The following is a 27,330-nucleotide window of genomic DNA, read 5'->3' on the forward strand; positions in this document are numbered from 1 at the left end:
ATTTGATATCACGAGAGCTCATGCTCCTGACATATCAATGTTGATGTCTTCTCGGTCGTAAATAAATTATTTCAATTTTATTTTTCTCCGGAATAGTTTTCCTTAAACTGGACTTAAACCAGTATAACTTTTTTGCTAATGAATTAGCTATTTTCTTCTGAATGATAAATTGGGATAGAAAATATACTAGCCGAGAAACCATATGCCCTGATTAAACATCCAACAGACACCGACTAAATTAAAATTAAACTGGTAGAAACTTTGGTTAAACCCTGATGAACCTCCGACTAAATCCCGACTAAACCCTGATTAAACCTCGACTAACAGCTTCTAAAGGCTATAATTTCAAAATAAATGATGCGATCGCCACTATCTTCGAACTCGACAGAGATAACATCCAAGCGAAAATTTTAAGCCATAATTGAAAAGAATTCGACGATTATTTTTCGAATGATCCTCGAAAAACTAAATTTGAAAAAAAAGCACACATACGTCACACAAAATCATCGTCAAACAAAAAAAAATGAAATTTCAGATTTGACGAATACGATGCTTCCATTCGGAAGCGAAAATACTTGAATAAGCGTTCTCACGGTTTTTGTCACCAACATTGTCTTGGCATTGGCATTGACAACGTCTCTGCACAGTCAAATGACTTCCTTCGGAAGTCGGACTATAGTGTGAACGAGAGACCCCTTCTCTTCCATCTTTCAGTAAGAATCAGCGTTTCCCTGAGCTGAGTAAAAATCACTAAAGTAATATTTTACGACGCTGTGTTTACGAAAAATTCTATATTTCGCTTCAATTCCGAGATAAAAAAGCGGACGTCTAAGAAAAGACTGAATAATTTTCATTATAGAATTTTGAAAATGCTCTAGAACTTTCTACGCTGCACCCCCTCACGGATTAATTCTATTCTAAAAAGAACATGTTGAAAAAAATTGATCTTCGAGTCAAGTCGCCTCACCCTATTCCACCCTTTCACCACCGACCCCCCGTGTTTCAAAATTGGAAAAAAATTTACCTCAAATAGTTGTGTTAGTTTCTTTATTTCCATTTTCAATTATGAACAATACCTCAAAAAAATCACATGAAACATTTTCCCTCTGCAAAGTCGATCAAATTAATCATCCATCATAACTCTCAAACTGTTGTACCCATGATCACGTCTCTTCAGACCAGTAAATAATCCAATAAACAAGAGAATTCTTTGCCTCTGTAATAATCAGGTGTGATCGACCACTACCCTACAATCTACTAAATTAAATCGATCAAAATAAACGGTTTTAACAATTACATCCACAATAATAATCATCAAAAAAAAATATTGCGAATTAGTCAGAAAGCATCGCACGTGTGCAATTTGTCAATAAATTGAGGTACAATCTAGTGAAAATTAAAAATTTTCCAAATTAAAAACCGATACACTCCGGTTCAAGACAGAAGACGAAAGAATGAGCGAATAAATTGAGTTAAAGGTAAAAATTACATTGACGTTGGAGACCAAAAATTCATTTCTCGCAGCTCCGAGGGTTTAGCTTGGAACGTAACAGTGGCTTGCATTATACTAGCCTTGGGAGTTATATCCTCTTTACCCAGATACGAAAGATTCTGCGAGGAAATGGACTTTTTCCTGTTTAATGTCTTCGGTGGCACCACCTCCGCAACTTCATCCTCCTCTTCAATTTTATTGCCGACTGTTTCCCTTGATTGACTCAGTATACTGCCCAATAACCATCCACTCTGGTATTTCTCACGATCCGGTATAAACGATCCCGTGAAGTAGCGGTTGCCCTGCCCTCGTCTACGGGATTTCGGCGATCCCTCTGGCGTTGACGTTGGCGACGCTATCGGTGTTACTGGCAATGATTGGCTGCCCTTACGAATCAACACCTCATTTTTTTCCATTTTAGGGTCCACTGGACTCTCGGATTTCTTATTGAGGGATCCCAGCATCATGCGAGTCGCCACGTTGACGATTGATTTGCCACACAGCGCTGGCTCACCGTGAAATCCATCGTCTGTCCCTTGAGATTTTGTTTGGGGAGATTTTTGAGCGAATTGATGGCCGTTTCCTGCACGCTCTGAATTGAGGGAAAAAGATAAACGGTGAGTTTTCTCTGTATAATAATTTTGTAAATTAAGATAACGTAATTAAGATAAATTTTCAGGGTTCATATGCATTGAGAGACAACCGAACAAGTTCTCAAACAAGTATTGTTTGGGCCAGCAAAATTGTTAATTGCAAATTACCAGAAAAATAATTGCTTGGCTCGAATTCGAAAGTCTGAAATATGAATAATTGCTCTGCAGTGAAATGCCTTTCTACTTTTGTAGTTGATTATCAGAGCTTTTATTTGAGCCCCATTTGACCCTAAGTTTCCGGAAATTTTACCATAATTTTATTATTTACACATTGCAGGTCTTAATTTGAATCGCGATATTGAACCGTTAGAAAACATTTTGAAACTCCGAAAAAATAGAAAGTTTACTGCTCGAGAAAATTGATGAAATAATTAAGAAATTGCTTAAAATTGTTTAACATTACTAGCATTTTCTATTATTATTACATAATAATAATCCGATAAAATTTTTAGTCTCCAATTCTCAATTTCTGTCATTTATGCTATCCATACTATCAAAATGCAAAGATACAAGTCAAATTTATGGGTATTCTTCCATTATTCGAAAGAATACATCGACTTTAAAACTTTCCGCAGACGTTAAAAAATTTATGTTTTATTTCTTCCCGCCTACATTTTTTTCTCGTTGAAATGGGATCATAAAATTCCAAAATATTCATATCCCGCCCGTATTCGAAGAAAAAACAGTGATTCCAAGTTTCCCCTGACACAAATGAAGAAAAACAAATTTTCTCCATTATCCAGCCGATCATCACTTTTTAAACATTTTTAGTCTCCAATTCATAATTTTTCTATTACCCGAAGGAGATTTCGAATGGCTTTTGTTTGTTTTGATCACAAAAAACGACACTTTATTGATCTTTCACGTAATTCCTCTTCATTCAATATTGTAACTTGTGAATTAAGGAAAAAAAATATATAATACGAATAGAATACGAATGGATAAAATTAAATTAATCTAATTGTGAAGACGGAAATGGAAATAAAATAAAACAAATTGAATAATTTAGAGAAATAAAATAAATAATTTACAAACAATCAATTTTCCACCATAAAAATTGTTAGTTCAGCATCGTAACAAGAATAGAATACTTTATTTTTGTAATACCTGCCTCAAAAGTTCACTTTTCGAAACCGTTTAGTGTGTCTAAAGTGGTTGTTTTACGCACATCGTGCACAAAAGCAACCACTTTACCCCCACTACGGTTCCGAACAGTGAACTCGGCAGGTATTACAAAAAATAGGATGTGCTACGCGTGCTTGCGAAAAAGTGGCTCTTTACGTACTTGTAACACAATATACTATTCCTTGATTCTACTATTACAGTTTTACATCTAGAAATCGTAACAAATTTATTCATATTCAGAATTTTATCAGAAATCGATTTCGAAAGTTTAAACAATTTCAACTATTTATCTATAAATAACGACGGTTAAAAAACATTCAGTGCAAAATGTAATTTGAATGACACTGAATATTCATAATTTTTCTCAAATCTTTCTCACGCAATTTAATTGACAAACTTGATGATTGAAAATGGTTGAATCTATCGTGTGGTCTGAACCAAACTGTAAAAGATACTAGGATATCCTTAACGAAGCACTGGAAACAAAAGTTCCATTGGATTTTTCGTCTGACCCTCATGCGATGTCCGATCAATTTCGGGACACCCTGTATAGAGTCAAATTGTAACCATAAATGAATTACCTTTATTTGCAATTGGAACATACGGCTGACAGGGCAGTGGATGTTTGCTGAAGTCTATCTCCTTGATGTTCGATATTTTAGTTGCATCACTGGACACTAATGATGGATCATATTGACTACTAGTCTTATTGATAGTATCATTCACAGGTTTCGACTCATTCAGAACTTCATTGAACGGCCGAAAACCCTCCTGTTGTTGATTGGCACTAGCAGATTTTGAGTATCTGATGCAGAAGAAACTGTCGTCGTGGGAAGGTGGACTGAAGGTGCTCTGGTCGAAATCGAATCTGCAGAAGAATAAATGTTCATAACCCCCGACAGAAACAGAAACAAAACAGAAAAAAAAGGCAAACCACTGGTTAGAGACGAAAAAAACCAACTTTCGTTTGTTCTATGGGGTCACACACCCTCGTGTCGTTGATTAAACCTTCCTTCACGCCTACTGAATTCAACTAATTAACATGCAACTCTAGCATCGTCCTCAATTTGTTGGCGAGACCGCCAGATTCATTTATAGAACGACTCGAACGAAAAATATTACTCGACATAATTCAAAACATACGCGAAACAAAATTCAATATTTACCAACATCTGTGAGAACTTTCTCGCCATAAAAATAGAAGAAAAAAAATTATTCATTCAGTTATGAAGTGTTAAGTCATTAGTGCTCTACTATTTCCTGCCATCTATTTGCGCATTTTTCCGAGACGACTACGCGCTGTACCCGCAGTTAATTCCGTCATCAAACAACTGGATATAGATATATAAAATAGGCGGCTGTATCTTCGATACAGTTGTAACTGTCCGTGGATACGTCCATGGTCTTTCCTTCTTTCTCGAATTTCTTAGAAACTCTTTGCATTCCCTCGAATTTTCTGGAAACTCTTTGAATTCTCTCGAATTTTCTAGAAACTCCCTGAATTTCATCAACATTTCTAGAAACTCCTTGAATTTTTCGAAATTTCAAGAAACTTCTCAAATTACCTCGAAATGTCTAGAATTTTCTAGAATTCCGATGGGTGGCGCTGCACATAACAACCGTTTCCCAAAATGACCCCCATATTGAAACCATAGACGTATCCACGTCAAAAAACCAATGCCGATGATTCATGACGCGCATTTTAAAGTGGTGTGAAGAGTCGTTGGGTGTAACGAAGGGACATTAATTTAAAATGCTCAAAAAATGATTATTTATCGTCGACTTTTTACATAAATTTTCACTTTAATGTTTGGGAAACATTAATCGGTTAAATTGTTTTTATAACTATTTTCTTTAAGAATAGTTTCTTGCTTGACTAGAATTTTTTTCATCACTTGTACGTAGTTCGAAATTTCACGCACGTTCCGTGTACGCCATCTTTACACTCCTGAAAATTCCGTCTCACTCGTATCGAAATATACTATTTATCAGTGACTACACATTTGAAAGTATTTTTTCTTCGTGACATCAAATTTCTATACGTTTTTCGGATTTTTCAAGATTTTTTCGAGATTTGAATGTTCTTCTTAATTTTGAAATGGTAATTTTCTCATGAGAATTTTGTGTTATTCAGCACTTCTGAATTGATTATTAACAATAATCATAGAATGTCCATTGAGCCCAAATTCCATTTGGATATTTCTGTCGCTATTCACTTCCATTTGAAATTGATTTGAATTTTTTTATCTTTAAAGATTCTAATAAGAAAAACCAAATTCAAAATACCAAAAAAATAATTATTCATCAACTTTAATGAGCATAGAAAATCAATTTGTCATGTTTGTTTTTAAATTATTTCTCATTTGCCACTTCTAAATTAATTATCAACGATAATAGACCTTAGATTGGCCACAATTTCCACCAGAATGTTTCTACTCATATAAACTCCCATTCACAATCTATTTCAAATTTTGATCTTTAAAAATCGAGGTGTCTTCATAATACTTCAACCGTCTCGGAAGGAATTTTCTCATTTTCCACGCGATAAGTTTCATTGTGGATTAATTGATTAGATAAAAGGTACTCACCGACTATCAACTTTTCCTCTCATCCACTGGGGAAAGGATATTCCACTGCCAAGCGAACGGTCTGGCGGCCTCGACGAACCCATTGTCAAGTGTATTAAATCTTCACTTTTATGTCGCTTATGTCTTTTGGTTTGGATAGTAGGAAAGTTTTTAATTGACACTCTGTGTTCTCAAGTTTCTCTTTTTTCTACTTTTTGCGATAAATTGGTTCTTTTCTCGGGTATTTGAATTATTTATGAGGTTCACGCGAGTTTTTTCGGGTTAATTATTGTACTCGTTAAAGGTATATTTAAATATGCTGTTAGTTTCAATTAATTCGGAGTGGACAATTGTACTTTATTTGTATGATGAAGAAGGTTCTAAGAGTTCGACATCACATGCACCATTCTACTTATCTGTAACAACAGAAAAATCGATTGTGGATTAAATTGTGCGTCGAACAAAGGATGAGAAAGTGGGGGAAATGTTGACGCTAAGGATGTTTATTTTTCTCCACGAATAAAATGTTTTCGGGTTCGAAAAAAGAAGGTCAATAGGTGCATCGGACTTTCCTCATGATTTCAGAAAACCGGCGCAGTTGCTTTGAAAGATTTCGGTAAATCACTTTTTTGCTCTACAGGGAGAACAATTCAGTAGCGAAGCGGTAAACCGGATTAAGTCAATTTTGACTATTGGCCAGTTTTTGACGAATATCTCGGAATCTAAACGAGATAGAAAAATTTTTCTCATGACCTTTTTTGTAGAGCCAATGGAGGGTTATAAAAATGATAATGAGAAAAGTTTTGCTATCTCTCTTAAATTCCAAGATATTCATCAAGAACTGACCAAAAGTCAAAATCGATTTCACCTAGTTTAGCACTTCGCTACTGAATTTCTTCACGGATTTGTATCCAAAATTGCAAGCACTCGGTCTCCGTACTAGATACTCGACAAAGGGGCTAGAATTGAGTGGGAATGGAGTTGACATATTGCAGAAATTATTGGAAATGTATTCATGTATGATCTAGAACTTAATTGCACGTCAATTGAATTTCGAAACGCATGGGCACTCGTTACAGTCAATGAATAAAATTGAACGCATCGCTCATAAAACTTGCTAAAATATCTATTTTGTTACACGTATTGCACCATGTGATTTACGTCCATTTTTTGGATGGATAGATAGGCAAAACAAAACAAAATTCTACCCAATTTTTATGAAAACAAGAATTCCAATGAGTCTAAATTTTGCCTCGCAAGGCCCTATTAACAAACTAACATATTCCGAATTTCTAAATTGCTATTTTGGAAAGGAACAATACCTTCTAATCAAACATTCGTGTTTCACATCAGGAATCGTCCTCAAACGATCCTAAAAATGGAAATCGTCTAGTATCTTGTATGGAGAATATCAAATCAAAATATTTTCCCCTCTGAGCGCAAGTAAAGTGTGGGATGCGTAATTACAGCCCCTGTGGTACCTTGTACGAAGATTGGGCTGTACATTTTTCTATTACCAGATTGAGATTTTGAATGGCTTTGTTTTATGTTTGTTTTGATCACAAAAAAAATACTTTTTATTGATCTTTGCCATAATTCCTCTTCATTCAATGTTGTAACTTGTGAATTAAGGGGAAAAAAAATATAATAAGAATAAGACTGGATGAAATTGAATTAAGGATGTTTAGCCATTTTCAGAAAATCTTATTTTTTCAGGTTCAAGGGAAATTCTATAATTTTTTTGGCTGATAGCAGAATATATGAAACTAACTTCTTTGATGTTAAAAAAAATTAATCGCAGTAGTCTCGCCAGAAATAAATAAACAAATTTTTCTTTATACACGGGCTCTTGTGGGATTTATATTGAAATTTATAATTCACCTGCTAGGAGACTCTAAAAATAGAAATAAAAACAGAAGGTAATGTGCAAAACTATACTGAATCGAATGGCCAGAGAAAAATTCGGGGTACCCGGGCAAAAAGAGTAAATATTTGAAAGATTCTGTCTCATATAAGCACATCTTTGCGCATGCGTTTGGTGCACTTTGTCCACTTCATTTATAAATAATAAACGTGGGTTGGTGGATTGAAATTTTTCTCAAAATAACGGGAATAACTTCATCTCTCAGTTGAAAAAAAATCAATTTTTTTTGAATACTTGTGATTTTGGAGAAACATCCTTAATCTACTTGAGAAGACGGAAGTGGAAACAAAATAAATTAAAATAAAAGAGTATAAATTAATCCAGCGTAATTTATGAACGATCAATTATCCACCATCAAAATCATTTGTTCGGAATCGTAACAAATTCATTCATATTCAGAATTTTACCAGAAATCGATTTAAGGCCCGGGTGTACTATCTTTGGAACGTTATCTCGATAGTTTTTTTCATCTTTTGTCATCTGAAATTGTCAATTGAGTCCTGCAGCATGCAGAAGTTTTGAAAAATTATGAATGAATAATAAAAAAAAGTAGAAGAAATTCTCAATTTTTTTAAAGAGCATTTTTAATTTATATTCAGAATAAGTTGAATAACAAGAAATTGAAAAATGTATCTGATTTACGGCGACAAATGGTGGCCTATCACCCAATATCATTTTCCCACACTCCTCAGAGACATTTATTACGGAAAAGGCTCTTTGAAAAAAGTTGTAATATTTTGGAGAATTTTTTAATCGCACTTTTATCACATAAAAATGGCAGATGGCTACATACCACTGTTTTGAAAATTGATATAACTAGCTGTCACTTCCCATGAGGAGTTAGTCTTTTGTTATCCACCATGGAAAATGACAGCTAATAGATAATTTGCCACAGCGAATCAGATATTTGTAATTTCCACTTTTTTCAACTCATTCTGAATCTCAATTAAAAACGCTCTTTGAAAAAGTTCAGAATTTTTTCTATTTTTTTTATCACTCTATCATAATTTTTGGGAATTTCTACATGATGTACCACTCAATTGACAATTTTGGATTACGAAAGATAAAAAAAATCCAGATAACATTCGAAAGATAGTACACCCGGGCCTTAACGTTTCAAAAATTAGATTTCCGAAAGATTACCCAATTTCAACTGTTCATTTACAAAGAACGGTGTTTAAAAAAATAATATTTCTGTGCAAAATGTAATTGGAAGAAAAATTTTCTCACGAAATTTAATTGACAAATTTGATGATTGAAAATGGTTGAATCTATAGTGTGGTCTGTACCAAACTGTAAAAGATGCTTGCACTGAGAAAAAAAAATTCTAATATCTGAAACATATTTTCTTGAGACAAGTAATTTTTCTTCAATTGTTTAATTCTCCCAGACATCTCAACTCACGTGGCCCGAGAAAGTTCTCATACTTTAAAATATTCTTGTACTCAAGTATGATTTTGTCGAAAATGAACTCATTCAAATCGCGTAGAAGAATCATCAATCTTCAAATATTTATTGTTTTCATGATTTTCTTGTTATGCAGTTCCAATATTTCAATATGTAATATATTCATGATATACTGCTCAACGATAGTGATAAATGAGGATTCATTCGAGTTCCGTGAACCGCAAACATTCTGAGATTTAAACCATTGAAAATAATTTACTTCTCTCAAGTAAATATGGTCTACGTATTAGGAAATTTTCCTCTCAGTGTGGATATCGTTAATAAAAATAATGAACAATCTTCTATCAGGCATTTTGAAAACTCCTTTAGTGAGACTCTCTCCCACTCTCTCCACACCTTCAACAAACGCACATCGCAACAATGGAGCAGAGTAATGTATATAAGTACTCTCGATTAGTCAGGATCATTCTAGAATGTCTCAATTAAATACTCGATTTATATTCCAATTTATCATTCCATCCGGTACTAAAAAACAGTCCAATGAATTCTCAAAATTTTGGAGCAATCAAGGCAGCTCCACGAGCATTACGTCAGATGCGTCGCGAGTCTCAGTTATTTCAAAACAATTCTTGTAATCATCGTAACACCACTGAAAGGTTACCGTTTGACAACACTAACACCTCGTCCATGCGTCGTAGCAATTGACGGAGTGAGAAACAAAGAGCGCTGTTAATAAAACGTTAATTGAAGGTTCAATTTACCCTGCGTTTTCTGCACATCGTTGAACTCTTTAAACAGGACCCCATAATATTCACAATTGTAGAAAAATCGGATTTTATGTGAAACAGCTGTGCGGTGATGCAGAGCTGTATACTTGTGAATTTCCGAAGAGGATTTGTGTGAATGTTGATTTGTGGTAGGAATTAATAGTGGAAGTGATCATGAAGTTGATGACTTCACCTAGACCTTCGAAACCACAGGAAAATAAGAAGAAAAAAAGCGCTTGCTGAGGCCTCAATGTTTTTTTATTGGAACTAATTTCATTAGTTGCTGTCGGTTAAGAAGGAATTCAAAGTCGGTAGTGAGGATAACCAATTTAGTGGGCCTTCAAGATTTTATACATTTGAATATTGATTATCTGTGTCTTGAACAATTGTTATATTAATTAATATGGGGAATAAAAAATTACAGATTCAATTACCGCCGGAAACTGTAATTAAACTAGTGGGAAATTACGCTTATATTGCATATAGTATGGTTATTTTTATTTTTGTCAATATAACACAAAAAACGCAAAACTTAAAGTTGAATCCCCTTCAAAAAAATTCAGTTTAACGTTTTTTGAAACCTCTATTGCGCTACTTTAGCAATGTCATGTTACTACATTGCTATTACTATATATATATTGCATATAATATATATGCAGTATTTATAACATACTGCATAGCATATATAGTATATATTCTTAAAAATATTGAGATACATTTATTACGATCATATGAGAAATTACATTCCCCATATATCAGATGCTGAAGACCGAAATTCTTCATCTCATAAGAGACCCAAACGAAAAAATGGTCATATATTCTTCATCTACTTCTAAAAATAAATGGAGATATAAACAACAGAAGAAAAATGAAAAAGATGAGAAATGAGGTATTCAATAAAAAAGATCAAACTCTCAAGTCCAAATTATTGAAGAAATGATGAATCAGTATTATGGAAATAATTAAAATTTATAATGAAATGGAATGGTGAAGATAACTCATTATTATTCTGAAATTTTAATCTTATATTCCAAAAACTAAAAGGGAGAGATATTATTCTGGCGCCCCAAGCTTACAATATGCGCGCGACATGTTCTAGTGATCCATTCGGAAGCAAAAAGTAAAATTTCTTGTCTATTATTGGACGAATTACAAAATACGTCTAAAGTATTTTAAGAAATCTATTAGAAATAGATAAGAAGATATCTATTTTAGTAAAATAGATATCAGGACCAAAACTTTATAATGTACAATCCAATGAAAGTTCAAGAGTTGAGATTCTCCGAATAATTTCGACATACAAAATATTTTGCCGCAAAAATTGAAAAATTGCTGCTTGCGAGAACATAATATCACCCCCATCTGGTGCGCACCTCCCCAAAAGCGTTCCAACGGTCTTGCACCGACTATCGATAATACAATTTACTGCGCATGCGTACTACACCCCTAATTTCAACATACTCCATTTTTCCGGCGCTGAATATCTCTTCCGGTTTTTCGTGCGTTAACCTCCCATCGTAGGTGAGTTTCGGTGCAAAATAATCCGGATAAATCTTGATAATAAACCGTAAATGAATGATCTTTGAAAATTTCAATCGAAAGTACCATTCACGCTCGACCGATCCATTATAATATTTTTGTTCCCCCCATTGTGGAATTATATTCGTTTTCCACTTTACAATGCCCCATATGAGATCTCACCACTGACATAGCCTGTGATATACTCACGTCATGTGTTATAAACAATAAAGTTTCTACTAAACTAGCCACACGTGTTTGGAATAAACAATCATTCAAATAATCAGGAAATAATTCTCACTCTTCTGTTAATCAGAAAATTGTCATTTTTTTTTCTCGGCAGGAGTGAAGGCAAGATGAAGTTAAACAAGCTCGTAACCTCCTCAAGAAGGAAAAATCGTAAACGCCACTTCACAGCACCTTCCCACATCAGACGTCGGCTCATGTCCGCACCCCTGTCCAAGGAATTGCGTCAAAAATATAATGTCCGTTCCATGCCAATCCGCAAGGACGATGAAGTGCAAGTGAGTGATTATTTCAACAATAATAATGATATCAAAACAGGTGTTCTCCAGTGGAGCGACAATTGTTCATAATTCAATCACCAAATTTCAGGATCAAAATCGTGAAAGGAGATTAATTAATTCAACTCGATAATGAGTGTTCGATCAATATCTACGAAATTCGAAGAAATAGCGCGTTTCAAAACTAAAAAATATATTTGAATAGAATTTCGCTATCTCCTATGAATTTTTAGATACTCCGTTGAAACTTTTAAGGAATTTCGTCATTGAATATTCCAAATTTTTCTAGAACAATCAATCGAAATAAATTTTTAATACAATTATTCCTTGGAAATTGATAGAAACCAGGACAGTTCAGGTAAACGGGGAAGAGTGAGGTAAAATCGAAACGTTTCCCTTTTTTTCTAATGTTCCTAACTCAGAAACAAATTAATCAATTTAAGTCAGTCTAGGCTCATCGCAAAAGGAGACGATTGTCGTTTCTATGGAAAAAAATATCCCAATTCACTGAATATACTCTTTGAAGAATTCATGTAGGAAATTATCAATGATGAATTTTTTTTTTCGGGCATCTTACATTTATTTTTCCTGGCTATACTCAGCGACTCACATGGAGTTTGGATATACTATTTTAATACGGTCCAGTTAATGATACATATTATACATTCATGCATACTAAACAGATTTAATTTATACCTAATAAACTTTGTAAATAGGTTTCAAATGTTTAACAACAAAAATCGTTTTACCCTTCAGCTGCTGAATCATTCTGTCACTATATTTTCAAAATGATGAACCAAACCATTCACTGATGATTCGACAAATGACAATCAGCAGAGAGGTATCCTCAAGGTTTTCTTGGGGAGCTGCTGATCCGCTGACCTGTCTGTTGAATACTGCAGAGCAATTGGCACTGATTTTATAACAAATTATTCGACGATTTTCACATGAAACCAGCAATTCAACGAGTGAAGATTAATTCATTTTTTTTCGGTTGATTAAAGGTTGTAAGAGGCCACTACAAGGGTCAACAGATTGGAAAAGTCATCCAGGTGTACAGAAAGAAATTCGTCATCTACATCGAGAGAATCCAGAGGGAAAAAGCTAACAGTGCCAGTGTATATGTCGGCATTGACCCCTCAAAGGTATGCATTCTCCCAACGTAAAATTCACTCAGTTCATGGATTCAGTAATTTATTTACTATATCATTTCGTATAGACACATGAAAATCTTCACAAATATCTTTTTTGTAGATGTAAAAAGTAAAAGAGGTCCTCATGAATAATGTCTTATTTGCTTGAAATCCAAATCTTCCAGAAACGAAACCATTTAATGAGTTGTTGACAACTAGACGAATTAAGTCAACTTTTCGCTGAGTTTTCGATGAATATTGTTAAATACAAGCCATTTAACTAAGAATGAGTATTTATTAAAAGATTTTGAGGTAAAATGAATAATAAAAATCAGGCCCGGTCGCGCGCTTCGCGCGCTCCCTCCTTGGGGTATGACCGGTAGGGGTTGGTGGAATTGGATGTGACCCATTACGGGTCGCACCAATTACTTCCCGACCATTTGTTTTTTCTTGCATTAATTTTTTTATTATGTATTTATTCAATCTTTTTCTCACATTTCTCCGAGGAAATACCCATAGAAGACAAGAAAATCCGTGCGCGTGCTCTCACTCACACACACTCCCATGCACACACATCGCCGTATTCCGCATCGAGAAAAGATGTAATTTATCAGAAAAGTAAAATTGTTTCTTGAATGTATATCGATTTCGAAAAAAGCTAGTGAACTGCTGATTAAATGTCTTCCAGTATTCCATGATTTGTGCGTTATATCAAGATTCATCGTTTCTAACAAAAAAAACTTGAAATCGCATCGTTATGCACGGAGAAATGGTCTCGTTTACAAAAAAACGCTAATTTTCGACTTTTTTCCAAATGTTTTTTGGAAAAAACTGGAGAAACGCTGAGACGATCGTCTCCATAATCTAATCAGGTTCAAGTCACATGAAAATACAGCGATTAAAAAAAAAAAGTCAAATCGCATCGTTTGTTCAGGAGGAATCGTGGCACAAAATTTTTGTCCCAGACGTACGCACACACATACACACATCCACACATACAGACAGGTACCTGATAAGGGTCAGAAGTGGTTCCAAAGGTCATGAAACGTGGCGAAATGCTTAAATTTCCACATTCGATTTTCGGGGTCATTACAATAACTTCCTCCCTTCGGGTCGGGAAGTTAAAAAGAAATATGAAAGGGAGTAACACGTCCACGGAGTAGGAATGAAGATAAAAGAATAACGAGTCAGAAAGAGATGATCGTACATGAAGAGAGTTGAAGGAGGAAAAGAACAAATACGCAATAATATCGTTAAGTCTGAGAAAGATGGAAACATTTGGTTAATACATTTTTTAATAGAGGGAACTGAGATCCACAAGAAAGGATTTTCATAAATTTTTCCATCGGCTTTAGATCTACAGATGTCTTCTAAAAACAGATTCAATTTAATTTGAATTGAGAGTTGAGTTTTGAGATAATTTTTCGATAAATATCTTTGAACCCGAAGAAAATAGCGAAATGAGATCTTTAAAAAATTCCATAAGAAAATTTCAACATTTTCCTTATACAGGCCTTTTCATTTAAAAGGCTAGAGGATATGTTCATCTCGTCCCTCGAACTAGAAACCCTTCAGAAAAATAATGAAAAATTCTCAGAAATATAATTTTTAATGATCATATTCGTATGGGGTACACTGTTGGAATAAATTGAAATTTTATGGACAGTTAATGAGTGATTTTCAAGCATGACCTTGAATCAATATTTGGCCATTTGGACATAGAAGGAGAAGAATTGTCAAATTTTAGATTTCACTGAAAATTCAATGAAATTCCACATTTTTTTAGCAGCAGGAAGACAATGGATTGTCAACTTACTTCAATTGTCAATTAATTTGAAATTTCAAGAATATATTTATTTCAATTTTCCTGATACCTATTCATTGCGATGGAATAGGTACACTGAAATTTACAGTTTTCGTTGATATTTCCATGAAATTTTGAATTTTCAATGACGATATTCTTTGAAATTTCAGCGGAATTACGCGGAATTATGCGATAAAAAATTTCCAAGGTCTACCAGAAATTTGAGGCAAAAATTTTTCGTAAATTTTACATAAATTCGCTGAAAGTTCCCAGAACTCTACTGACTCTGAAATGAAAAGTCCTGATCCTATCGAAATCCAATGTTCGAATGAAGTTGCCTCATGCCATTTTCCATCAAATAGAATTCATAAATTCATACTTTCATTCACATGATGATCCAAACCATTCACCGAAAATCGGAGTTTCGCTCGATTGACGAACGGTCCTCAGGGTTTTCTTGTTGACTAATTAAGCCAATTGAATCGATGCCGATTAATGTAGAAGAGTTGGCGCTGACTTCATAACTTCAACAATTCACTTCATTCCCTTTCTCTCAGGTCACACGATAAATTGGTCCATTCGTTTGAATTTTTCAGACTGTCATTGTCAAATTGAAGATGGACAAGGACCGTAAGAAGATCATCGACAGACGAAGCAAGGGACGTGCAGCTGCCCTCGGTAAAGACAAAGGAAAGTACACCGAGGAGACCACGTCTGCTATGGAAACATCGTAAATCTGAGTGTTCTTCTCCTACGTATAATAAAAAAAACCATAAAATTTTCATTGAATTGTTTATTCTTTCTTTATTCTCCTTGCATTTATCCAATCACAACAGTAATTTGGTAATTGTAGGTGAGAACAGATGAAAATGCAGAATTGACGTTTTGAAAGTCGACAGAAAAAATGTTCTTCTCGATTGTGTAAAATATCTCTGAATAGAACGGAGATGACGAAATATTTATAGGAAGCTTTTTCATAACTCTTTTACGTACGAAATAAATTGATAGGACAATTTCCTCAATTCTGATTTTGACCAATCAGAGTGCAGTATTCGGAGTCACGTGACGCGTTTCACACTGATAATTTCCCTCACATCATTCATCACACTGAAAAATCTCTAGGAAATTAATGAAAAATTCTGATAAATATTGGCATTTAAGGTGTGGTATTTAACCAAAGCTGTTGAAAAAAAAAGTTTTATACTCTTGAGAAAAATGGAATTTTATCGGCAGTTTAGTAATGTTCACGAGAACGCCATGGAATTTGATGTAGGGGGAAATATAGAATATAAAATATAAAAAATATAAAGGAGGAACTATCGTTTCGAATTTGTCCAGCTACATCAGACCGTCAATTTTCTTCAACATCCTCATAAATATACCTTACGCAACAATAGTTGCACGTAATGTGCGCATAAAAAGAAGTACATTGTTTTTGGAATTGATAATTATTTACATCAACAACAACATCCACAATTTTATCGTCTGGCAGCTAGGGCCCTCAGAATATATAAAAATAAGTTAAGGATATCGAGATAGATGTTGATTGCAGCCAGGATGTATTCCTCTGGAGAGAGGTTATTCATCAGGTTGTGGGTGTCATAAATAATAAATAGAGCGAAGAGTACAGCTCCAGCAATACCCATAGCTATCTCCATAAGTGAACTCTGGACGTATATCTGGACTAATCCACCAACTAGGAGAGCAAAAAGTCCAGCAAAGAGTCTGTAATATGAAAAAAATAAAAATATCAGGTCTTCTAAATTTGCTCCATTAAATTTTATTGACTGTTCCTTCATTTTAGAAACTAATGGTTTTAGGAAATCAGTAGCGAAGCGGAGTTTGACTATTAGCCACTTCTCAATGAATATCTCGGAATCGAAGGGAGATAGCAAAATTTTTGTCATGACCTTTTTTGTAGAGCGAATAGAAGGCTACAAAAAAGGTCTTGATGAAAAATTCATTATCTCTCTTAGATTCAGAGATTTTCCTCAAAAACTTAGCTAAGGGCTAAGTCGACTTAAATCATTTTAGATAGCGAATTTTTTTTGCAGAGCGAAGTGAGATCTACAAAAAGGCCATAAAACAATTCCAACATTTCCCTTATATAGGCCTGTTCATTCAAAAAACTAGGGGCCATATTCATTTCGTTCCTCGAACTGGAAACCCTTCAGAAAAATCATGAAAAAATCTCAGAATCATTATTTTTAATTAATGTGCAATTAATGAGTGATTTTCAAACATGACCTTGAATTAAAATTTGGGCACTCGGACGTGGAGAGGGAAGAATTATTAAATTTCAGATTTCACTGAAAATTCAGTGGAATTGCGCATTTTTGAGCAACAGGAAGACGAAAATTTGTTAACTTATTTACATTTTCAATTAATTGAAAGGTCAAAAATATATTTATCCAAATTTTACCGATATCTATCAATTTCCATGGAATATGTGAACAGAAATTTAGAGTTCTCATTAATTTGTCCATAAAATTTTGAATTTTCAATGATGATTCTCTCTGAAATTTCAGTGGAATGACAGTGCGATAAAAAAATTCCAAGAACTCTACCGGAAATTTGAGGCGGAAATGTTTGATAAATTTTAGATAAATTCGCAAAAAGTGTCCGCAAATCTAATGACTTTGAAATGTCAACGGATTATATTTGGTGGAATTTTGTCCTGGAAAAATTACTTGTTATGAAAACAATTGAATAGTTCAGATCATTATCGATCCACAAAACTTCAACTGACTGATAAAAATCTCTTTACGAGAAAATCCAATTCTAATTTAACGTTTGGACTCTTACAAAAAATGCGATTTGTCCACAAAAAAGCAGATAAACGCTTGAATTTGAGTAAATTGCTGTTTTTAATTTTGCATGAATATCTTGTCAATTAAAATAGAAGAGATAGGAAAGTCGAAACTGGAGTTATTACCCAAATCCCAGGAACGAGAAATCTCGTTTCGACTGGAAAGTGTAGACAGTCAATCCAATAACAATCGCCATTGTTATAAATATTGCTTCAAGCACTACATTAGCGTCGAAAAAGGTCACGATGGATCCAATCGAGAAGGCTTGTAAAACAGTCTGTAAAAAAAATTAATGACTTCAATTTTGAAAGATGAATAAATCTCTTAACAGTGAATTGGTAAATCATAATATAGGGGAGTCTAATCGTAATAAATTTATTCATATTCAGAATTTTACCAGAAATTCATTTCATGCCTAAAAAATAAGGTTTCCAAAAGTTTAAACAATCTCAACTATTTATTTATAAACAAGGAATGTTTGAAAGATAATAATTCTGCGCAAAATGTCAATTTCAATAACGCTGAATATTCATGATTTTTTTCAATTTTTTTTCACGCAATTTAGTTGTCAAATTTGATGATTGAAAATGGTTGAATCTATAATCTACAAAATAATTAGATATCCTTAAGCATTCCAAAATTCTGAAATCAATGACGAAAATTCTGCAATGCAGTAGAATATTCTTGACTAAAAATATCTTATTTCCCATTACGTTTTACCATTTCATCAATAATTTCAAACAAGTGAGCTTACAAATATACACAGCAGAATCAAATTAGCCGGATGGTCTTTCCTCTTGCAATGCAGAGCAATCAGGATTACCATGGATGCGATGGACGGGATTCCTATCACCCATGGCCTACAGAATTAAAAAACACGACAATAACCGCTTAATTATAATGGACGAGTAATTTTTGCATACATCATGACGTCCAATAACGAATAAACAAAAATTACTTTTCGTGGACGAAATATTGGACTGGCTGGCATACAACGAAAACAACTGCGATAGCTACTGTCAACAGCAGCTGCATGGAGATGAGGCCGTAGACCTTCCGCAGGAATGCTGGAACAATTAATTAAAATGTTCATTCTGAAAATTACCTGATGCCAACAATAATTTGAGTTTAATTGGGATATTCACCCATGCGGATTTTGATGTGCGCATTGTAGACATTATTGCGATAGGCAAAATCATTTTGTATACTGGTGGAGTCGTCTGATTTTCCTCCACTCTCCACGTCCTCTTCAGACAACAGCAACGGCGCGGACGTCATGATTCACCTGTAATTGAATTAGTAATGAAAGTGGCAACTCAACATTTCAATCTTTTAATAACAAATTCCAATTAATTCTCTAGAAACATTAAAAAATAGGTGAAACATTTTTGGTCAGCAATCTATTTCGCCACGAATAAAAATACTTATTTATATATAATAAAATGTATAAAATAATAGTACATTGTATATGTATATAACACATCAATTTCATTATTATTATTCATAATATTATCATTATTTCATGCATTATATGTATAGATGAGCATTTCTTATTCATAAGCTAAGATGAACTTGACATATTCCTAAGTCTAACATAGGCTTTGCCGAACTAGATTGTTGGCCGAAAATGTTTTACTTATTTTTTAAATAGAGGATTGACATGAAAATTGGTGGACAGTTTTACGCAGAAGTTTAAATTTTCACACAAAATTTTTAAAAATCACTTCTCAGAAATTTTCTCAAATTTGAACCTAATAGAAGCGGACATTAATAATGGTCAAAAATAGTATGCAGAAATCACTAGCCAAGCAATAATCTTTCAACTTCCACCTAATGGCATTAAATCCATCCCCGAAATTTTGATTTTCAAAGAATATAAAATTTTTGCAAATTTTCAACTAAATCAAAATAACTATTATTCTATTGCCTTCATCTTCGAACTCGCTGAAAAGGACATCCACACAAATTTTTTAAGAAATCATTCAATCAATTCAGAATATTTTTTTTAGTTATCGTGGGACAACCGATTTTTGAAAAAATTCGAAAATGGAAAAAAAATGGTGAATTAAATTTTAATTAATGGCGATCGGTAGGGCTCAACAATACCTACATTTGAAAGAAAAAAGACTCAATTCCATTCATTCATTCGTGAACAATTGAAGAAAAACTTTACCTCACACATACACTGATAGAAAAAATGGAACGATTCAATTGCACCAAACGAGGCTTCTTAACTGTTACCGCGATTCGTTAGTAATTAACGAATTGTGGTAATAGTTAAAAAGTCTCGTTTGGTTCGACTAAACCGTTCTATCAGTGTACATACATACACATATACGTACAGACACGATCTAAAAATTACATAATGGCTCGATATAACCCAAAAAATCTAAAACTTGAATTGCCACGATTATAATGCTTCCATGCGGACGCAAAATGATTTCCGTCATGAGTACCATGTTGAACTCTGTTATTGCATATTATTAATTTCATTATTATGCTTTAAGTGCATTTAATTTGATCCTGTAATGGGCCGTGTTGTTCGGTCTTTATGAACTAAAATGAAATAAGCGAAGTGGTAAAACGGCGCAAGCCGATTTTGACTATTGGCCAGTTTTCAACGAATATCTCGGAATCGAAGGAAAATAACAAAATTTTCCTTAAAATCTCTTTTGTAGCCCTCAATTCACTCTCGAAAAAAGGTCTTATCAAAAATTTCGTTATCTTCTTTGGATTCAGAGATATTCCTCAGCAAGACAAACCATGTACAATTCACTTACTAAAACCCAAATTTATCCTCCGTACTCAAGTCAAACCACGCTAAAAGAACTCGACTCAAAAATCATAAAGATCCTCACGAATTTTCGAAACGACGCACGAATAGATGTCTAATGAACTATAATTGTTAACTAATCCTTAGGGGAAAAAAAAAGAAATGCTCAATTTAAGGAAGAAATGTCACAACTTTGATACTACAATAAGATGTAAATTATATTATACATATACTTTCTTTTTTTCTATTGACAGCTGTATAAATCTGTAGGTTTTGCGCTTAAATAAAAGAAAAAAAAAGAGATATTCCTCGAAAACTCAGCTAAGAGCTAAGTCGATTTAAACCGCTTTACGCACAGTAGTTTACATTAAAACTTGATGTAAATTACTGGGGATCTAAAGCAAATATCAAAAATTTTCTCATAATTTTGTCTGTAGCCCTCAATTCGCTCTAGAAAAAAGGTCTCACTAAAAATTCCGTTATCTTTATTCCGCAAAAACTCAGCTAAGAGCTAAGTCGACTTAAACCGTTGTACCGCTTCACTACTGAAATCAAACTAATTATGACAGTGTAAAATTATGCCGCACAGTAGTTGACATCAAAACTTGATAATTCCACGCCTCTGAGACTATTTAATCTTTGGGTAATACCCATTCGTTTTTCTCTCAGCAGGAAATGCGATGGTGAGTCACATGCTTCATCGCATTTTAAACAATTTTTGCGCCATTATCGCTTGATCGTAAACATACTTCACGACACGTCAGAGTTTTGCGAAAAGCTATTCCCTTAAGAGAGAATGTAATTAGAAAATTCTACCAGGCGAACATTCTAACCTCTTAGGGGAGGGTGGGGTAAAATGGACATATTTAAAGAAATATTTATAACTCACAGACAGCTTTATCAATTGAAATCAGTTTAGGCTCAACACAAAGGGAAAGAACTGTTCTTTTTACTGAAAAATAAAAAAAAAAACATTTCACCAACAATTCAACCTGTCATTAACATTTTTTAAAAAGTCAAAAGTGTCCATTTTACCCCACTCTCCCCTATAAATAGGATGTAGCAGTACTTCACGTTGAATATTTTCAATATTTCGATATATTTGAATGTAATAAATTCAATTCAGGCGGTCACCCCAGGAATCACGGGTTTCATTGGAGGATTACCAATGCTGAATGCAGATATTTACCGATGGAATGCACATCCCATAAAAATTAACAGTTTACGAACCTCGTTTTCGATAATTACCGTGGAACTCCAATTATTTAATCCATTCAACTGAAAAATTGCGACATATGTCGGCTGTCACTCACGAATTTTTCGTTTTGTCTTCTTCCATTACAGGTTTGGGTAAAAGTTTCCAGCTGAAGACAAATTGTCACTACGTTGATTGGCCAATTACATTGCGCATAAGATCGTGGAGACGACCAATAATTTTTCCTCGTGACTGTCCAGAAAAAAAAAATGATTTCTGATTGAAGCGTGGTGGCAACGCCCAATTGGCGGGAGAATTTGAATGTGTGGGGATGTAATGAACGAATTCCTAAAATGTTTGGAAAAAATTGTTTTTTTTTTTTCAGGAAAACAACATTAAATAGGGTGAACTGAGTCAATTATGGCGTACGTTGAAAAATAGAACAAAGTAGAAAGTCGATTTGAACATCATTGAGACTTGACTTTACATCTCGTAGATAGTAAAATGGTTTATTGCGATACGAGTGAAAGCAAGCAGGGAGTCGAGCCTTTCTTCCAGAAGGCATGTGATCATTGATTGATACGTCTTTTGTCTTTTTCATTTTTTATTTCGACCAATTCCAGTGGTCGCAAGCTTCCGAATGGATCGGTAGAAATTTCATTTTTTAATTGAAAAGTGGAAATTTTTATTGACAACGTATCCTCGAAGCGTTTGACCTTCTAAAATTGAGAATTAAATTTCGGTTTTATTCAGTGGGATAGGCATATCTACATGACCCATTTTTAAAGAAATGTTTCTATGAAATATTTTTATCTACAAATTTCATCGTATATATGTGAATTTTCCAAAAATTAATCACCAAAAATCCAAGTTGTCATGTACATACATACAGACATGTCCTTAAAACCATCGTTTCCTCACCTTTCATAACATTGTAGACCATTTCAGTAGCGAAGCGGTAAACCGGGTTAAGCCGATTTTGACTATTGGCCAGTTTTTGACGAATATCTGGGAATCTAAAAGAGATAGAAAAATTTTTGTCATGACCTTTTTTGTAGAGCCAACTGAGGGTTATAAAAAAGGTGATGAGCAAAATTTTGCTATCTCTCTTAGATTCCAAGATATTTGTCAAAAAATGCCCAAAAGTCAAAATCGACTTAACCCGGTTTACCGCTTCGCTACTGAATTTGCAATCAAAATTAGAATATCGAAAAATCGGTCCAATACAAGGCTCCCATTCGGACGGAGCAAATAAATTTTGCCGCATATAAGGTGTAAATTCGCTATGGAATACCACAAGTGACCACGCATTTTGAAGCCTTTTTCCTCTTTATTAAAGAGTTCTAAATCAAATTAAATATTAATGATTATTTTTCTCACTCGGACTTCAGCCAATCAGAGCGCAATATTTGAGGCTGTCAAACAGTTTTATTTCGGAAATTTCTGAAAAATTTCCGACGGAAATTCACTAGAAGCTTTTCAAATGTTTCTCATCTTTCAACGTATTTCACGTTTATTATAATGTGTGACAGATAAACAAAAAAGTGGGTTGTAAATGTATGGCTGTGTAAATGTATCCGGATGCTGTTCTGCTTGGCCGAAATCCGAGTGGAAAAATAATCCGTCAAATACCACTCGTGCTTCAAAATTAATCGGATATTTTTGAAGCCCTAGTGGTATTACTCCTGAAAATTTTCCTCTTTAAAAAAAAGCATATGTAACGTTTTTTGTCGCCGTTGTTCGCAGCAACAGCTTAGCTTATCATATGAAGAACATAATTAAATAATATGCTTGTAGGAGTCTGCCCTAGACCGTGGGAAAGAGCACTCAACCGACTGAGATATAATTATTCAAATACTATATTGTTTGCATTTTAATGACGACTCTGTAAAGAAGGCGATCGTACAATATATGGACAAATATCTACTCTTTTAAAAAGTTATTTGGGGAGTGAATTTATTGGGTTTATACCTTTTCATTTAAATTACTTCCTACATGCTAAAATGAAAATATACAAAGTGAAAAGAATGTTTAATAAATATATTTATTTAAAAAAAATAAAAAAATATGTATATATTGTGACGTATTTCGCCCCTCTGCGCCCTCGGCGCCCAATCAACGAACCACAGTTGGCCGCCAGCACATCTGAAACGTGCAAAATAATACGAATCCGATACCAAACATATCCACACGAAAAAGGACAACTGCCAGTAGTTCAGTATCAACCGCGGTTGCGGTTGGGATCCACAAAATGTTGCCCCAAAATATTCTGAAATGACTGGGTTCCTAATTTACCGAAATAATAAAAAAAATTCAGAGTTGCGGGGAACAATCATTTAATAAAAGAAATCAAAACCAAATCAATTTACAAAAGAAAATCGAAATTGTTGATGAAATCAAACCCCGTCTTATTCTCTAATTAATTGCACTAAATCTCGGTGTCAATTACATAAATTCATCACATAAATAAATTAAACAAAAAAAAAACTAATGACTACACAATACAAATCCTAAATAATAATCCTGCATAACTTTAGCTGTATACCCCCACTCTATCCAATCCCCACTTATGTTCGTGCTCCCCACCACTCCAATCGGGGTTACTTCTTTGGCAGAATTCAGTATAGTCAAATAGTCCATACGCAATACCCCCTTCCCGTATGCACTAAAAGGGCGGAAGAAGATCACTGTGTTTTCTCATGTCGTTTGGCTTGAAGAAACCAAATTTGTCAGTGTTTTTTATCTGAGACTGTGCATTCAAAAGTTATTAACAATCCAATTGTTTAAACCGAGTTCGCGGGACAACTATGAGAGATGAAGAAAAATACTTCGAATAAAAGATACGGTCGGAGAGAAAAAACATCAACAGATTCGGTTTGTTCAAGCCAAACAACATAAGAAAAAACGATGATATTCTTCCGTCCTTTTAGTGCACACGGGAAGGGAGTATTGCGTATGGACTAAAAATTCCAATTTTACTAAAGATGAAAGAAACGTGAAGTTGTTTTATATCGAAATATCTCGAAACTGCCTGACCGCTAATCCTTAATTCTGATTGTTTAATATTTGACGCGAAGTTATTTACAAAAAAAACACTCGGCATTTTCAAATTCTTCAGTGACATAATTTCAAATTCTTCAGTGGTAATTTTTTTTTTTCACGTCATATATATCTATATAATATATATATTTCACATGTATATATATCATCGGTGAAATTAATCAATTCTGTTCTTTTATGGAGACCGATTATTTAAAAAAATTGAAGATAATTAATCTAAAATGAAAAATTCTTTATAGATTCTTTTACTCTACTTCGCTATTCACTTCAATCATTAGTCGAATTCTCTTTGATTCATTATCAATATTTATAAGGTATTCATGAGAAAATGAAATTCAATGAATTCCATTTCTTCATTTCAACAAATGAATAGATCAGCGCGCGCGAAAGCGCGCGCATAGATCTTGTAAAGGAATAAAGTCAAGATAAGTCAAATAAATTCAAAGTCAATTAATGAAAGACAATGGATAAAGTACCTAGCAGAGTTACCATTAAGTTCATAATTATGGCAGAAATCTACAACTATCCCGAGATCTGAGTCTCTAAATTTTCAAACGACGAGAACTGGGATTGCTCCGAGAGAATATCAAACACGAGAACCGGTAACCTTCAATGATCACCCGGCGACACAAAACGAAATAAACTCGAGCGCCAACACAGACGCTGCAATCCCAATTCTCTCGACACAAAAACAAATTAAACCAGTGTCGGCGCATATGATATCCAATGATCGAAAATTAATTCAAGTATTTCCCACACAATAAAAAAAAAAGTATTTCACACACAGGAAGAGAAATGAATCAGAAGTTAGTTATCGAAAGAACCACACCCGGACCTCGAAAGGCCAATGGAAACGAGTCCTCATCCAAATAAAAAAAAATGAACATGGAACCACTGAATTTAAATCAATAATAAAATTATAAAATTATAATCATTCCACTCATTACAATCAAATCAAGTAAAGTCCAACTAATAATGGTGAAGCATTCGTATCCGAGAAAAATAATCCGCCGAGCACGGGATGAGTTCTCCAGCGAAATGGTAAACTAGGAAGTGCAAAAATGGAACTTTTTTAAGAGAGTCCAACAATTTGACGACCTTTGAGAGAACTTTTGATTTAAGCAGTAGAAAATTTTTCAAAAAATTGCACATATCCTAGTTTACCGGTTCCTAGAGTGTGTAAGGAGAAATGATTGAACAGAAAATGGCGTCGAATTCGCCAGAGGCTGTGTCTCTAACTTCAATATAAAAATGACAAACTCGCCGCTTGCTGCAGCTGTCTCACAAAACTATTTGGAAATTATTTCACCGCTCACCGTGTTCGAAGACAACCCAATGTTATCAGCACGCTGCCGGGAGACGTGAAGATATATTTATTTTTCTCTAGGGGTGCCGAAATCCAAGTCCCAATATCTCCGATTTTCAAAATCTCGTGCAGCAATTATTTGCCAAGGGCCACTGGCCTTGTGACGTCCAAACGAGAAGTGTTGGCAAACACGACGCTAACAGGGTTGCCAGATATTTCAGAGGTCTTGTCGCCAGTTGTCCCCCTCCATATCGCCCAAACTCGGTGCTAGATCGCCAGAAAATCGGCGATTCCGTATATGATTATTTTATTAGCAGGCTCTGCAATAAACTTTGATTTTATCAAGACGATTCGTTAAACCCCTGTAGAGACATCACTCGGGTGTGGCCTCTTCGATACGAAAGATCCCCAATAAATCGATCATGATCTTTCCTTTTAGACTATTATAATACTGCATCCAAATGCACATGTACTTCATATACAATATATGCAGCATCGGTAGATGTAACGAGGAAAACGGCGTACGGTTTCCTACCGATTTCCTTAATAATGTCCAGAATAGCCGGCGCAATAACGTCTTTTCAGAATCCTACTGCATGCATTGCATTCCAAAGGCATTACGTACGATGCAGACGAATATTCGCCAATACCCTCCTCTCTCCCAGGGGCTTGACCAACTCATATAGATGATCGACAGATTTAATTGTCATGCACTTTCATGCTTAATTGTTCCCAACCGCTTCAAATATCATAATAACAACACCTTCCTACTATTCTCAATTCTGAGACTTGGGATAGGTCGTGTCGTTCCGATGAAAAATGGGTAAACAGGAAAGATAAATGAATAACTGGAGCAGAAAAACAATGGTCTCTGGTAATAATGAAAGATCCAATGCCATCACTGTTATGGGGAGCTGTCGATTTGATGTATTTGCTTAAATAGATTAAAAAATTTTACATTACAATGTTCAATAAGAAGAGTTAGATGATTGTATGAAATAAAATTGAGGCGTTGGCAAAGGATTCAGAATAAATTGATAGTTTTGTGCATATCAGACCACATAATGGCCCTAGGCAGTTTTTGGACGATCTAAAATTTTTGGTAGCGATCAATACTATTTACCTACACAAGTCGGGAGAATTTGAGCTTAATTGGTTTAGTAGTTCTTGATATGGAACATTTAATGAAAAATCGTGATCTATTACGTTAATTACAGTGTTTTTCTTTAGCCATCGGATTTTTTATCGTAATTACTTGGAATGTCATGTCAC

The 27,330-nt window shown here is 34.3% G+C and overlaps 3 protein-coding genes across 5 annotated transcripts; 1 reads left to right on the forward strand and 2 right to left on the reverse strand.

The window, feature by feature from the left end:
* Positions 1-1,030: 1,030 nt before the first annotated feature.
* LOC107039643 lies at positions 1,031-10,119 on the reverse strand. The gene is made up of 4 exons (XM_015259387.2): positions 9,930-10,119; positions 5,859-6,253; positions 3,852-4,138; positions 1,031-2,084 (listed from the first exon to the last, which is right to left on the reverse strand). The coding sequence occupies exons 2-4, from the start codon at positions 5,939-5,941 to the stop codon at positions 1,486-1,488; spliced, it is 969 nt and encodes a 322-aa protein (XP_015114873.1). The 5' UTR covers positions 5,942-6,253; positions 9,930-10,119; the 3' UTR covers positions 1,031-1,485.
* Positions 10,120-11,391: 1,272 nt separating this feature from the next.
* On the forward strand, positions 11,392-15,698 carry LOC107039671 (60S ribosomal protein L26). The gene is made up of 4 exons (XM_015259427.1): positions 11,392-11,456; positions 11,797-11,977; positions 12,982-13,122; positions 15,511-15,698. The coding sequence occupies exons 2-4, from the start codon at positions 11,810-11,812 to the stop codon at positions 15,646-15,648; spliced, it is 447 nt and encodes a 148-aa protein (XP_015114913.1). The 5' UTR covers positions 11,392-11,456; positions 11,797-11,809; the 3' UTR covers positions 15,649-15,698.
* LOC107039648 (protein lifeguard 4) lies at positions 15,691-26,346 on the reverse strand. Of its 3 annotated transcripts, XM_029126246.1 has the most exons (7): positions 26,069-26,337; positions 21,728-21,944; positions 18,870-19,009; positions 18,683-18,791; positions 18,479-18,584; positions 17,850-18,001; positions 15,691-16,639 (listed from the first exon to the last, which is right to left on the reverse strand). In XM_029126246.1, the coding sequence occupies exons 3-7, from the start codon at positions 19,000-19,002 to the stop codon at positions 16,393-16,395; spliced, it is 747 nt and encodes a 248-aa protein (XP_028982079.1). In that variant the 5' UTR covers positions 19,003-19,009; positions 21,728-21,944; positions 26,069-26,337; the 3' UTR covers positions 15,691-16,392. The 3 variants fall into 3 exon arrangements, with proteins under 3 accessions (XP_028982079.1, XP_015114894.1, XP_015114902.1); XM_015259408.2 differs by lacking the exon at positions 21,728-21,944 and having other exon boundaries at positions 26,069-26,346; XM_015259416.2 differs by lacking the exons at positions 21,728-21,944; positions 26,069-26,337 and adding an exon at positions 20,505-20,833.
* Positions 26,347-27,330: the final 984 nt, after the last annotated feature.

The sequence above is a fragment of the Diachasma alloeum genome, unplaced genomic scaffold (genome assembly GCF_001412515.2).
Source record: "Diachasma alloeum isolate Michigan unplaced genomic scaffold, Dall2.0 Dall_scaffold_00178, whole genome shotgun sequence".
NCBI classification, from domain to species: domain Eukaryota; kingdom Metazoa; phylum Arthropoda; class Insecta; order Hymenoptera; family Braconidae; genus Diachasma; species Diachasma alloeum.

Bases quoted from the DNA above. Each gene is read 5' to 3' on its own strand.
- LOC107039643 (XM_015259387.2), bottom strand. From the start codon at position 5,941: ATGGGTTCGTCGAGGCCGCCAGACCGTTCGCTTGGCAGTGGAATATCC. The intron at 4,139-5,858 runs GTGAGTACCTTT...ATTCTTCTGCAG, and splicing joins AGAGGAAAAGTTGATAGTCG to ATTCGATTTCGACCAGAGCA. The intron at 2,085-3,851 runs GTAATTCATTTA...CCCTCAATTCAG, and splicing joins TGTTCCAATTGCAAATAAAG to AGCGTGCAGGAAACGGCCAT.
- LOC107039671 (XM_015259427.1), top strand. From the start codon at position 11,810: ATGAAGTTAAACAAGCTCGTAACCTCCTCAAGAAGGAAAAATCGTAAA. The intron at 11,978-12,981 runs GTGAGTGATTAT...GGTTGATTAAAG, and splicing joins GCAAGGACGATGAAGTGCAA to GTTGTAAGAGGCCACTACAA. The intron at 13,123-15,510 runs GTATGCATTCTC...TGAATTTTTCAG, and splicing joins TCGGCATTGACCCCTCAAAG to ACTGTCATTGTCAAATTGAA.
- LOC107039648 (XM_015259408.2), bottom strand. From the start codon at position 19,002: ATGACGTCCGCGCCGTTGCTGTTGTCTGAAGAGGACGTGGAGAGTGGA. The intron at 18,792-18,869 runs GTGAATATCCCA...TAATTGTTCCAG, and splicing joins GCACATCAAAATCCGCATGG to CATTCCTGCGGAAGGTCTAC. The intron at 18,585-18,682 runs GTAATTTTTGTT...TTAATTCTGTAG, and splicing joins CAATATTTCGTCCACGAAAA to GCCATGGGTGATAGGAATCC.